Raw genomic sequence first — 12876 nt, forward strand, 5'->3', positions numbered from 1 at the left:
CTTCCATCCTATCAAGTGCATGTGAAATCCAACCCTTTCAACACGTTGGCTCCACCAGGAGGGTCAAATAGTGCAAAACTCAGCCCTATCTACTCATTAGGTGGGACACACCATGAAAACAATGGGTGGCCATTAACAAAATAGCAAAATCAAGTGTGATCCACTCAATGAGTAGAAATTGTAAATTTTGCATAAAGTGATACTTGGGAACATTTGATGAATTCTTAATTAAAGAATTCAGAATTAAAAGGCTCATTTTGACCTTTAAGAGTAGGTATCCCGTTCCCTATCTTTGTTTCTATTGCATTCCATCTCACTATCACATTCTATCATGCTATATTTGAAAATCACCGTCAATACTTCGGTGTAGATACTTCTTTATTCCAAAGCCCCGGGACTATTTACAACTAGCCAATTAATAATTCTCATATGATGTACTAGCAGTGTATCAAAAATATAGTGCAGTCATCAATTCTCCCAAGAGGCCACAATTATTACGAGCAAACATACTAATAACAAGGAACCCATTTTTGTTTTGCTATGCTACCCCCATCATGGGGCCAACCTATTAGATGGGTTAGACGTCGCACACACATGCTAGAAGTTATACATTGGGTGGACCATAACTTATAATCCAACCAGTTGGGCTTGAGACCTTCTACAAATAATACATTATTTTTAAAGCACTGTTCTCAACCATAACCAAAAATTTTGTTGTATCCAAACAGCCCCTAAAAGATGTGGAGATGAAGATGTATCAAGCAATATAAGAGAACGGAGTAAATAAGAGCATGGTATTGATGACTTTCTTAACAAATACAATTCATACATCTCTTGATCTCTACATTACAATCTTCGAAAACCTTGATCGGACTTCAACCTGTTTTTGTGGCCGGTTTGGTCCAACTGCTCTGGCCCATTTCAGCCTGAGAATTTGCTTAATCTGAAATCACAGAAAAAGGAATTAACCAGTAACTGGTTGAAGTGTTTGATTTTTCAGGTTTGAGTTTTGATTGATGTATTAAATTTTATACTTTACAGTAATCCACTTAAGTCAGGGTCCAACAGTCCAGTCCAGTCATGGTTTTAAAACAATGCTGGATAATCAATGAATAAACATGGTTCTGAATATTCCCTTTTGATTAAGGCATTATAAATTGACTGGGTCTTCAAACAGCCATCTTTCTTAGCTTTTCAAATTCAAATATTAAATATCCTACCTACTATATATTAAATGCAATTGGTGGACGTCTCTGAATACATTTAAAATCAGACCTCATGGAGAACGAGTGCCAGCATTTACTTTACAATATTCTCTGGAGGAATGCTGAGTGCAGACGTGCGCTTGCGGAAAGAACACAAGCTTACTGGTCCACCTAAGCAAGGCGGCAGATCAGGTGTTACCCTCACCGTGGGCCCACATTGATAGTCTGTTGTATATCCATGCTGTCCATCTGTTTTTCCAGCCCATTTTAGGACGTAGTCCAAAAAATTAAGTAGATCCAAATCTCAGGTGGACGACAACTCAGGAAACAGTGGTGATTGAATGCCGCCACCGTAAGCAGATCTTTAATGTTCATTTGCAATCCAACCTTTTTTTTTTACACACACACACCCCACACACTCACACACCCACTCACACTACATGGGCACTCATCCCTGTTCTCAGTGTTGAAACTCTTGTGAGTCTACCACTGAGCCCTGAATGCAGACCCTATACGCCATCCAACCTGTTGATAAGGTCAAACAGACCTAGATGAAGAGAAAATACAAATATCAGCTTGATCCAAAAACTGTGGCCTACAAAAAGTTTTCAATGGTCATTCACCACTTTTTCCAGTGGTGTGGTCTACCAGAAATTTGGATCTACGTAAATTTTAGGACAACCTCCTAAAATGAGCTGAAAAAACGGATGGGTGGCATGGATATACAACACATTCATCGAGGTGGGCCCCACATGGTAAAGGTAACACCCACTAAGGTTTTACCCGGGTAACACCTAATCCACTCCCCCTAAGCAAGGGACCCACATAATCAAGGCTATCATGGGTACGTGGAAGAAAACAAATCTACCCTCGCTTAGGTGGACCAATTTGCATGCACTTGGTTGCTTTTACACACACACACACCCCCTGCAAGAACACTTCCATGATTAGCATTCCTCTAATACTTTACTAGTTGAGAATGTATCCCCTACAAAGCTTTGTAGGTTAAACTTAAACTCTAACATGATGTTTGGGCCCATCGTGATGCATGCATGACATTCAATCCATCCATCATTCATGTCCCTTATATTCTACTTGTCGCCCAAAAATCAGGCCGATTCAAAACTTAGGTGGAGAAGGAGACACCGACCATCAACAACCTCTCTCTATCTCTCTCTGTGTGTGTGTCACATCATGTTTTCCATCCAATCCATTCAAAAGACACATCCTAACATGATGAACCGAAATAAGCCGTTCCAATCCTCGTGCGGGCTTCACCATGTGATTTTAGATGTTTTAGGCATGATTTACATTATGAGGCCCTTGAGTTTTGGATCTGCACAATGGATGCATTATCACATGGGTGCCAAGTAGATAGAGGGGCACGCACAATGGGCAGATTGGATGTCATGCACACATCACATGGGCCCACACATCGTGTTGTAGGTTAAGCTTAGCTACAAAGCTCTGTACTGGATCCAACCTCATTTCCATAACAGTGTTAAGAACATGAGATAAGAAATAGGCCCACATGTGTCATGCCTGACATGAGGTGAGGTGAGGTGATGTGAGCCACAAGGTGATGTGAGCCACAAGGTGGCTGACTTCTTTATACAAATAATAGCAGGAACAGTCGATGATTTATATGGATATTTTATTAAATTAAAGGGATTGAGGAGAACAGTCAGCTGCGGGTGGAAAGCAAAGAGACGGGCATTTAGAAAGAAAAGGTGAAATATGGATCACAAGGCAATAGCATTCTAGGAAAAGATAAAAAGATTAGAAGATTCCCAATCTACAAAATGATGCTTCAGCAATGTTTCAGGGTGGGCCCAGCCTGCCATGCAATGCAGCGCCCCTCATCGTTGGACCTGGTAATTTCCACCTTCCATTGTCCCTAGCTCCATATAGTTTTAACTTGTAATTGGATGGACCAAACAATCAGAAAGAAAGAAGTGCATGACGAGTGAAATTTGCTAGTGGGCCATGATGGAAATAGATGGTATAAGAAGGATTAGAGAAACAGCAGTATGTTACATGTAGTTTTCTTCTTCTTCTTCTTTTGAGCTGGTTAGTGCACCCATGCTAGAGGGGAGATGGGATTGAGTTCCACTGAGGTAAGGGGGTGGCGGGGATCCACCAAGGTGAGTAGATCCCTGATTGAGGGGCCCACCGTGATGTATGTGCCTTACATCCACACTGTCCATCCATTTTTGCCGCTCGTTTTAGGGCATGATCACAAAAATGAAGCAGATCAAAATCTTAGCTGGACCACACCACAGGAAACTGTGGTGATTGACCATTAAAAACTTCTTGTGGGCCATAAAAGTTTTGGATCAAGCTGATATTTGTGTGGTTCCTTCATCCAGGTCTTTGTGACCTTATCAACATGTTGGATGTCAAATAAACATTCCTGTAGCCCCCAAGAAGTAATGGTGAGTATTCAATCATGATTGTTTCTTCTGGTGTCGTCCACCTAAGAATTGGATCTGCTTCATTTTTTGGGATCACGCCCTAAAATAAGCTGTCAAAACGGATGGACGGTGTGGATGTAAGGCACATACATCATGGTGGGCCCTACAGTCAGGGATGCACTGAAAATTGGTGATCCAGGGATGCATTGAAGCTGTGACCCTGAGGTACTATGTTTCACACCTGCCAGAACTAGTTATGTAATCTAGACCAGGGAAAAAAAAATAAACCCAGCTATGTAATCCAGACCAGAAGGGGAAAAAAATTGAAGGAAAGAAAGGGCAGCATATTTAATCCATAGTTTAAAAGCCCAACAACTCGATTCGACTCGATGTTTGTATGGCTCGGATTGGCTTGAAAACTTGACCCAACTTGACTCGATTTTTAATAAACTCATCATCATCCATCAAAGTCTTATCCCAACTAATTGGGGTCAACTGCACCATCCACTATCAATGTCATATTATCAGGATTCGTGATAAAAGTTCTGACAAAAGTTTCATGCTGGCTATCAACCTGACACAACCCTCATTTATCCAAGCTTGGGACCAACAAAAAGAGCAGAAAGCTCCCACAGGTGCTCTGTAATAGTCAATTACATAATTTGATTAAAATCAACGAGTTCGTTTTTTAAGAGAGAGACAACAAAAACTTTATTAGAAAGCCCGTCAAGACAAAATGCAAGATGGGAAAAGAATACAACCTGAAACGATCAAACAAAACAGGAAAAGAGGGAGGCGGAGCTCACCACCGTTACATTGGAGGCCCAACTCTTAGCATTGAATTTGACCTTCCTAACAACCTCCTCCACGGATGCAATCCTATTCAGAAGCAACATCCATTCCTTTCACCCCAAACACCCCACAACTGCAACTATGAAAAGCTACTATAACGCCTTGCCAACTTTCCTGGGACCTCCCCATGCCAAGCCCATAGGAGACTTTCCACTGACTTCGGCATTGCTCACACTACTTTAAAGATGTTCAGCAAAAAAAAAAAATCCCGAATCTTGCGAATGATGGAACGATGAATGAAGACATGATCAATCAACTCCACATCAGCCATATACAAAGCAGAAATATCGAAGAGGATCATAGACCCAGGAACAATGAATGAAAGAGATGACCTATCAACTCTACATCAACCATATACAAGGCACAAATATCGAGGAGGATCATAGACCTCTTTTGGAGATTATCAATTGTTAGCACCCTTTTCCTTCCCAACAACCAAACAAAGGACGCCACTCTCGGGAGGGGGTGGGGATAGCAAGACTTGAGTGGCTAAGGCAGATCATCGTGTACAAGAAGCGAACGGGGAGCTATGCACATGCCACATCAAGGAATCTTTTTCCCCGGTTGCAGTGGTGAATGGCCTGAGACAATCCAATAGCAACACAAGCTCCATGCATTCCTCAAAATCAACAAGTTTCAATATATATATATATATATATATATATATATATATATATATAATGCAAGAAAGGCACATTTAAAGTAGTTACATACATTACAAGAAAAATAAAATATGAAAGTTAACAGAAAAGCACCGTGTGGCGGGTTTGTAGCACTTGCTTCTCTTGCTAAGGTTGTGGGTTCAATTCCATCCCCGCTTCTTTTTAATTTTATTAAAAAAGACCCTCACTCAGTGACTGACTCAAATCGAATCATCGCTGAGTTGGCAAAGATTCAAGTCTTATGGTTTAATGTGTGTTTGGTCGCTGTGCAAAAGGGTGCAAACTGCTCAGTAGACAAGTTGGTATTGTGGACCACTTTGTATAGGGGAGATCTCGGCCTCAAGGCTCATTGATGTGCTGTTTCCATTTGCTTGAACCAATGCGTAGTCCAAACAAAAGAAGAAGAAAACAAAACAAACAAAGAAAATAAAGTTCTTGACGGCAGACAGGAGCCAGTTTATAGTGTAGTTTTCTTCCTCTACATTTCCTAAAGACTTATTTCTTTTTCCCTGCCAAGGCAGTTGGGTTTAAGAACTACTTGGCCTTCCCACAATGAGGTTTGCCAGCCCCACATGAACATCTACACATGACCATAGATGACAACCTAGAATGGGTGTAGGATATACAAGCCATGTGATGCAGGGACATGTGATAGCATAACCATATATGCATGTATAATCAGGTTGAAGAGATTCAAATAATAAAATTAAGTAACTAAATGTTATCAATCGCATCGATTAAGCAAATCTCAACATGGAGATGAAGTCATTCCGTCAGGATCATGCCCTTTAGCATAGAATCACGTAAATAGTAAAAATGAAGGATCTAGTGATATGAAGATATCCTAGATCTAGCATAAGCCAATCCACAATCAAGTTGGGATCTGATTCTCCTAACTAGACATCCCTCTTTTCCGTTCAAACCAAAAGGGTATATCCAGAGAGGAACAAAAGGGATGAAGAAGAGATATGGGTTCGAGATGAGAAGGAGTACGAATTCTAAGGCATCAAAGAAAAAGACGGTTTATTCTTTCTTTTTCCTACAACTTGAAGATCTGGAAAAAATGACAATCTGAAACCGGGTGGAATCCTCAACACCCAAGGGTCAATCCTGAAACCCTAATCTATTTGGTAAAAGGGGAAGAAAGCATATGAATTTCTATTCATTCAATAATAATAAAATAGGGTTTCTCCCAGTGTATATATAAGACATGAAAAAATAAAAGTGCACTAAAGTCCCTAAAAACAAAAAAAAAATAACAAAAAGACCATAAAAAGAAAGTGCACTAAAGCCCTTGAAAACAAAGAAAGGAACAAAAAATGCATAAAATTAAAAACACCAGCACGACAGGGTGTGAAATCCATCCCATGGGCTTGCAGTCAGAGTGCATTCATGCCGCTCCTGCACTCATAGCATATCAGAAAATGGGTCCGATGGACCCAATGTCCATCCACATCAACTCCTCCACTCCAGTACTCTGTCGGCGACACGTCCTCCTCTAGTACACTCTAAAGCATGCACCACTGATGTCCACATCGCCATGTATCAGGTGGGACCAACCATGTACATCATCCAGCGAAAAACTCTAGCGTTCGACAATGAGGTAGGCCAACTTGTAAAGAAACAAAGAATGGTCTAAAAGTCTTACAAAATTTTCAAAGCCACCCGACTTTTTCATACACGTGTAATATCTGATGGTTGAACCGCCTAAATTTGAATTATCTACACCATGGATCCGACCTGAAAAACGGACCGGATATCTTAAAACATCTGTTGCATTCCTTGATCTTGTTGGGCTACTTAATTGTGTTTCTGTTGGAAGTATGTATTATGTACTGGAGAAAATGGGTGGTAATCCAATATATTACAAACCCTGTGGACTTAAGATGGATAATCACCTTCTATATGTGTTAACAAGATTGTGATTGAAAAATGAAAAAAGAGAGCATATCAAATACCTTCCGTTGTATTCTCGATGGAATTGGCGACCTCGATCCAGCTGCTTCCTGTTGTTTTAGACACTTGCCTGTCTTTCATCAGTCTCCTCACCCAACCTGCAGCATCCCACATTCTCCCCTCCGTGTACATGTTGGCGAGAATTGTGTAATTCCCTGGATTCTCAGGCTCCATCTCAAAGAGCTTCTGAGCAACAACCTCTGCCAGACCAAGGTTCCCGTGGATCCTACAAGCACCAAGCAACGCACCCCATGTGCTAGCCTTAGGTTCGATAGGCATGTTCAATATGAGCTCATGGGCCTCATCTAGGTGGCCGGCACGACCCAACAGGTCCACCATGCATGCATAATGCTCCACTGTAATTTTGACATGGCTGAGATCAAGCATCATGCGGAAGTAAGTCCTTCCCTCATCTACCAATCCTCCATGGGCACAAGCGGTCAAGATTCCAATGAAGGTGATGCTGTTTGGCAGAACCTTGGCTTCAATCATCATAGAAAACACGGAGAGAGCGCCTTTCATGTCACCATGAGTAGCGCATCCAGCTATCATGGAATTGTAGGATACCACATCTCTTTCAGGCATCTTCTCGAACACGTGGAAAGCTTGGTCGATACTTCCACACTGCACATACATGTTTATTGCTGCATTCAGGACACGGACGTCGGATCCAAAACCACATCTGTTGATGCACTCTTCTATCCATGTGCAAAGATGCAAACTTGCTGATTGCACACCGGCAGAGATGACACCCAACATGGTCACCTCATCTGGCTTCACATCATCAGCCAGCATCATGTGGAAAAGCTTAATTGCCTCACCAGATTCCCCATTCTGAGCATAGCCAGAGATCATGGCCGTCCATGCTACCACTTCTTTTCCAACCATCTGATCAAACAGGCGCCTGGCACGTACCATGTCCCCGACCCTCAAATAACCACCAATCATGATAGTCCAAGACACTGTATTTCGCTGAGACATCCTGTCAAAAACATGCCGGGCAACCTCCAAATCCCCAAACCGAGCCAGCCCATCGATCATCACATTCCACGCAACGGCATTTCTAACAGGCATCTCGTCAAACAGCTCTTGGGCTTGCTCCAAAAGCCCATGCCGGCAATAACCCGCAACAATAGCAGTCCAAGAAACCACGCTCTTCTCTCCCATGCCATCAAACACCCGCCTCGCCATCTCAATTCTACTGCATTTCGCATACATGTCAACAAGCGCCGTCTGGACGAAAACATCACATACGAATCCTAGCTTCACAATATCAGCATGCATCTGCTCACCTTCGGAGAGAGCTTCAACAGCTGCACATGATTTGAGTGCAAAAGGGAAGCTGAAATTGTTAGGACGAACACATCGACGTCTCATCATATCATAAAAGACGATCGCTTCTCGAACTGGGCCATGACAAGAGTAGCTCCTGATCATCCAATTCCACAGAAACTCATCTGGGGAGTCCACGTGATGGAAAACCGCACAAGCCAGCTTTTGTTCGGCAATCGACATGAGAGCATTTATGAGCTTTGTCAACAGCCAGTTATCTCTGTGGAATCCATTCACAAGCATCTGAGCATGGATCTGGTTGAGTTGAACTAAGCTCGTGCATCTCTCCAACAAGTAGCCATATGAACCAACGGAGTTCGTCTTGTGAGGAAATGCCGGGTACCGATGTTTCGCTGCATTCCAGAGAAACATGGGAATTTAATTCAAGGACTCTGCCTATCTCATGATCGAAGAAATAGCTGCCATGCATAGTCATTTTACTCAATCTCTTTGACTTAACAACAAACACCTGATCCGCATCAAAATCTCCAGAGAGAAGAAGAATCTGAACTTCTTCACTGAGCTAAAAGGAAACGATTTTGATTCTTATGGTCGGAAGCTGTGGGGCCACATAGATTCCCGCGAGAAATCCACTCCGTCCATTTGACTCTTACAGGTTATGACGGTGTTAATAACATTATCAACGGTTTGGATGGCATATAAGCATCATGGTGGGCTCCGCGAAGTTTTCAACGGTTGACATTTCCATATTCACGGTTTCGTATCCCGTGGCCCACATGAGCTTTCAATCTCTCGTCCTGTTGGGACGCGGATTGCGTACTGAGTAAACTCTGTGGGGTCCACCAGGATTTAAATATGCTATCCACTCCGTCCATCCATTTTAAGAGATAATTTTAAGGCTCTAGTCCAAAAACGAACTATATCCAAATCTCAAGTGCACCTCACCACGGGAAAGAATGTGAATTGAAATTGTACCGTAAAAAATTTCTTGGGGGCTACAGAAGTTTTGTGTCAATCTGTTATTTGTGTTTTCCCATCATCCATGTCTGTGTGATCTTATGAACACGTTGGATGACAAATAAACATCATTGTGGGCCCTATCAAGGTTTCAACTGTGGAAGTCATTATTCTCACTGTTTCCTGTGGTGTGGCACACTTGAGCTTTGGGAATTCTTCAATTTTCAGATCAACCACTGAAATGAGCTCGAAAAACGGATGGACGGCGTGGATAACTCACACACATTCACGGTAGCCCCAAATGAGTTTACTCAGTATGATAAAAGGTTAGTACGCAATCCGATTTCGTCCTGCTGTGGCTTGTGAGGTTGCCAAATTAATAGGAGCGAATTAGGTGTACCCTGGAGCTTACTTTGATGATGTGTTGTACATCCACCCCGTCCATCCATTTTTTTCAGCTCATTTTAGAGAATTGTCCCAAAAATTAAGTAAATCGAAATCTCAGATGGACCACATTACAGGAAACAGTGGTTATTGAACGCCAACCACAAATAAAATAAAATAAAAATTTCAGGGCCCACCGTAATGTTTATTTGCCATCCAACCCATTGAAAAGGTCAAGAAGACCAAGAGCGAAAATACAAAGACAGGCCTTTGTGGCCAAAAAATATAAATTCTAACGGTTGTTCACATCCGTTTCAACATCATTGTTATACAACATATTCACCAAGATAGTCCCACACAGTAATGGTGTCAGTGGGCCCCACAGCTTCCGACCACAGTAACATCATGCGGTTAGGGACTAGGCAATCGGTGTCCCCATGGGCAAAGGTGTGAGATTTGATTGTACGGCTAGGTGCTCTGGGATGAGGCTAATTTAATACTTCCAACATTCTTTTAAGTGTCTCCCTCATGAAATCCAATCAAATCTTATTATGTCTAATACGGGTATGATGAGCATAATGCTTGGTGTTGACCTTATCTTTTATGTGGTCTGCTGTCCAATTAAAACCCATCAAATTATTGCTATGCAAGACAAGCAGCACATCCTGATGAGATTTAATTCAAAGTTGCTGTTAAAGATGGCCTAGTATTGGATTTAGAATAACCTTGTTTGTTAACTGACGTCTGAAATATTTGGAATGTATTAATTTGACACATTTGCCCTTATGAAATAATCCCTACCATTAAAAGCTTCATGAATTCAATCAAAATGTTTATTTACCAACATGTTTATAAGATAAAAAACAACACCCAGATGAAGAGACCACACAAATATATCTTAATCCAAAGCTTTTGCAGCTCGCAATAAATTTAATGGTCATTTATCACTTTTTCTTGTACCATGGCCCATTTGAGATTTGGATCTGCTTCATTTTTTGTATCATGCCGAAAAACGTGCTTTCAATATAGATAGATAGCATGAATGTAGTCACATACATCACCATGGGCCTCACAATCATGGTCCCACCCACCTCGATGGATCCATATTGCATACGAACGTCAATAGCCCATAGCTATTGGATAGTATTGTGTGGCCTCCATCATAATATATGTGTTTTATCCATGTCGTCCATATATTTTTCCAAATCATTTTAAGGATTGATCCCAAAAATGAGGATGATCCAAATCTCATGTGGCCTAGAACTTTCTTGGCTCATTAACGGTCACTCACCACTATTTCCTACTCTATGGCTACTTGATAATTGGATTTGCTTCATTTTTTTGTATAATGCTCCCGTAATGATTTGAAAAAGCAGATGAACAAAGTGGATATAGGATACATACATCAAGGTGAGCCCCATGGTTAGGGCCAAGGTAGGTGGCATGTGGCACACCACTAGAGCTGGGTAGGATCTGACCTAAATCGATGGATCCGACTCGTTCGAACCGGTCAGATTGGATCTAACCTGAACAGAAAGCCAGGATCGGGTTGGATCGAGTAGACCCACTTAGATTCAACCGCACATTGAGTCGAGTTCGGGTCAATAGTCAATCTGATCCGATCCGATCCGATCCGATCGAGTAGTATAAATAATATTTTTTAAAACTTTTATTTTTACCCATCTTTTACTTGAACGACGAACACTAACTGCTCCCTACCCGAGCGGCGCCGCACGAGGTCTTTCTTTCTCTCATGATTTCCCTCATCTCCTTCTTTTTGACGCAGGGGAGGACGTGAGGTCAAACACCATCTTCCTCAAGAGGATAACTATTCCGAATCCACGGAACTTCTCTGGACTCCTCACAGAGACTTCTCGAATCCATGAGGAAAGAAAGCAGAAAATAGAAATAAATTCTAATAAATTCGAAATTGATTAAAGAATTCTTAAAAACGAGTTTAAATAAAGGGTACCAAGCAATGGGAAAGAAATCAGAATCAAACTATAACTCAAACACCTAGAATCCGCAACTTACTATAAATAGTAAACTTACTATTTATAGACGGTCGTGATGTCTACTAGTGCGCAAGGTTTTCGGCAAAAAATAGTGTCCTATTTGGCTTCACCAAACTGTTCTCTTAATTATTCTAAGCTCTTTTCACGTTGGGCACAACTCCTAAAGCCCGACAGATGAAGAGTTATAATCAAACTAAAACTTACTATTTAGAGTAAAAATGAAATTAAAACAGGGAAACGACCGTCGATCAAGGGATTTTTCGCAATTTCGGGCTGCGCAACCTGGCATAGCGGGGTTGGTTGGCTAAAGTAGCTCATTCTACCCCAAAATCATATATTTTACGTCAGATAACTCATTCCGGATTGCGAGATACGCCCGATCTAAGGTCCGATGGTCCGGATCACTTCTGTCTTCTACCGGGCCTTTTCTGATCCATCTTGGCCATGAAACTGTTCGTGACCCGCTCTACATCACTTTCTTTCCTCATTTCTCTCCCTCTCTCTCTCCCAATTTCCCTCCTATTTCCTTCCTAGCACAAGGGTCTTCGGCTCGGCTTGACTTAGCCCAGTCTGAATCGACCAGACAGACTCAACTCGATCCAACTCGGTTTCCTTGACCGAGTCGGACTCGGTTCGGGTCAGGCTAGCAAGGATTCAATAAGGATTGAGTTAGCCATGTTGGACTCGATCCTAGATCGAATCGAGTTTGGGTCGAGTTCTTGGAAAAATCGAATCGAGTTGAGTTGGACCCAATCCGGTTTGACTCGACTCGATGCCCACCTCTATACACCACACAATCTGCTAAACCCCATAATCAGACGCAAATTAGTTGTTGTCAGGTTGAGGAGCGAGACTTGCTAACGTCACCAAGTTTTGTGGGTCCCATCATGATATATGTGTTGTATCCACACCGTTCATCTATTTGGAGAAATCATATTAGGGCATGATCCAAAGAATGAGTCGGATCCAAACCTTAAGTGGACCCTACCATAGAAAACAATGGGGAGAGTGACGCCACCATTAAAAACTTTTAAGGGCCATAAAAGTTTTTGATCAAGCTGATATTTTTTCCCTCCTTTCATGTTTGCGTTAACACATGAACAGATTGGATCTCAAATAAATATCATGGTGGACCTTA

The 12876-nt window shown here is 41.8% G+C and overlaps 1 protein-coding gene across 8 annotated transcripts; it reads right to left on the minus strand.

The window, feature by feature from the left end:
- Positions 1 to 767: 767 nt before the first annotated feature.
- LOC131256069 (putative pentatricopeptide repeat-containing protein At5g37570) lies at positions 768 to 8955 on the minus strand. 8 transcript variants are annotated; one of them, XR_009176576.1, is made up of 3 exons: positions 7092 to 8955; positions 3243 to 3860; positions 2789 to 3122 (listed from the first exon to the last, which is right to left on the minus strand). XR_009176576.1 is itself a non-coding variant. In XM_058257113.1 (3 exons), the coding sequence occupies exons 1-3, from the start codon at positions 8791 to 8793 to the stop codon at positions 3027 to 3029; spliced, it is 1890 nt and encodes a 629-aa protein (XP_058113096.1). In that variant the 5' UTR covers positions 8794 to 8955; the 3' UTR covers positions 2789 to 3026. The 8 variants fall into 8 exon arrangements, 7 of the variants coding, with proteins under 7 accessions (XP_058113103.1, XP_058113096.1, XP_058113100.1 ...); XM_058257113.1 differs by lacking the exon at positions 3243 to 3860 and adding an exon at positions 6782 to 6873; XM_058257120.1 differs by lacking the exons at positions 2789 to 3122; positions 3243 to 3860 and adding an exon at positions 768 to 943.
- Between the last annotated feature and the right edge of the window lie 3921 nt (positions 8956 to 12876).

Source organism: Magnolia sinica, chromosome 9, assembly GCF_029962835.1.
Source record: "Magnolia sinica isolate HGM2019 chromosome 9, MsV1, whole genome shotgun sequence".
Classification (NCBI taxonomy): Eukaryota; Viridiplantae; Streptophyta; class Magnoliopsida; order Magnoliales; family Magnoliaceae; genus Magnolia; species Magnolia sinica.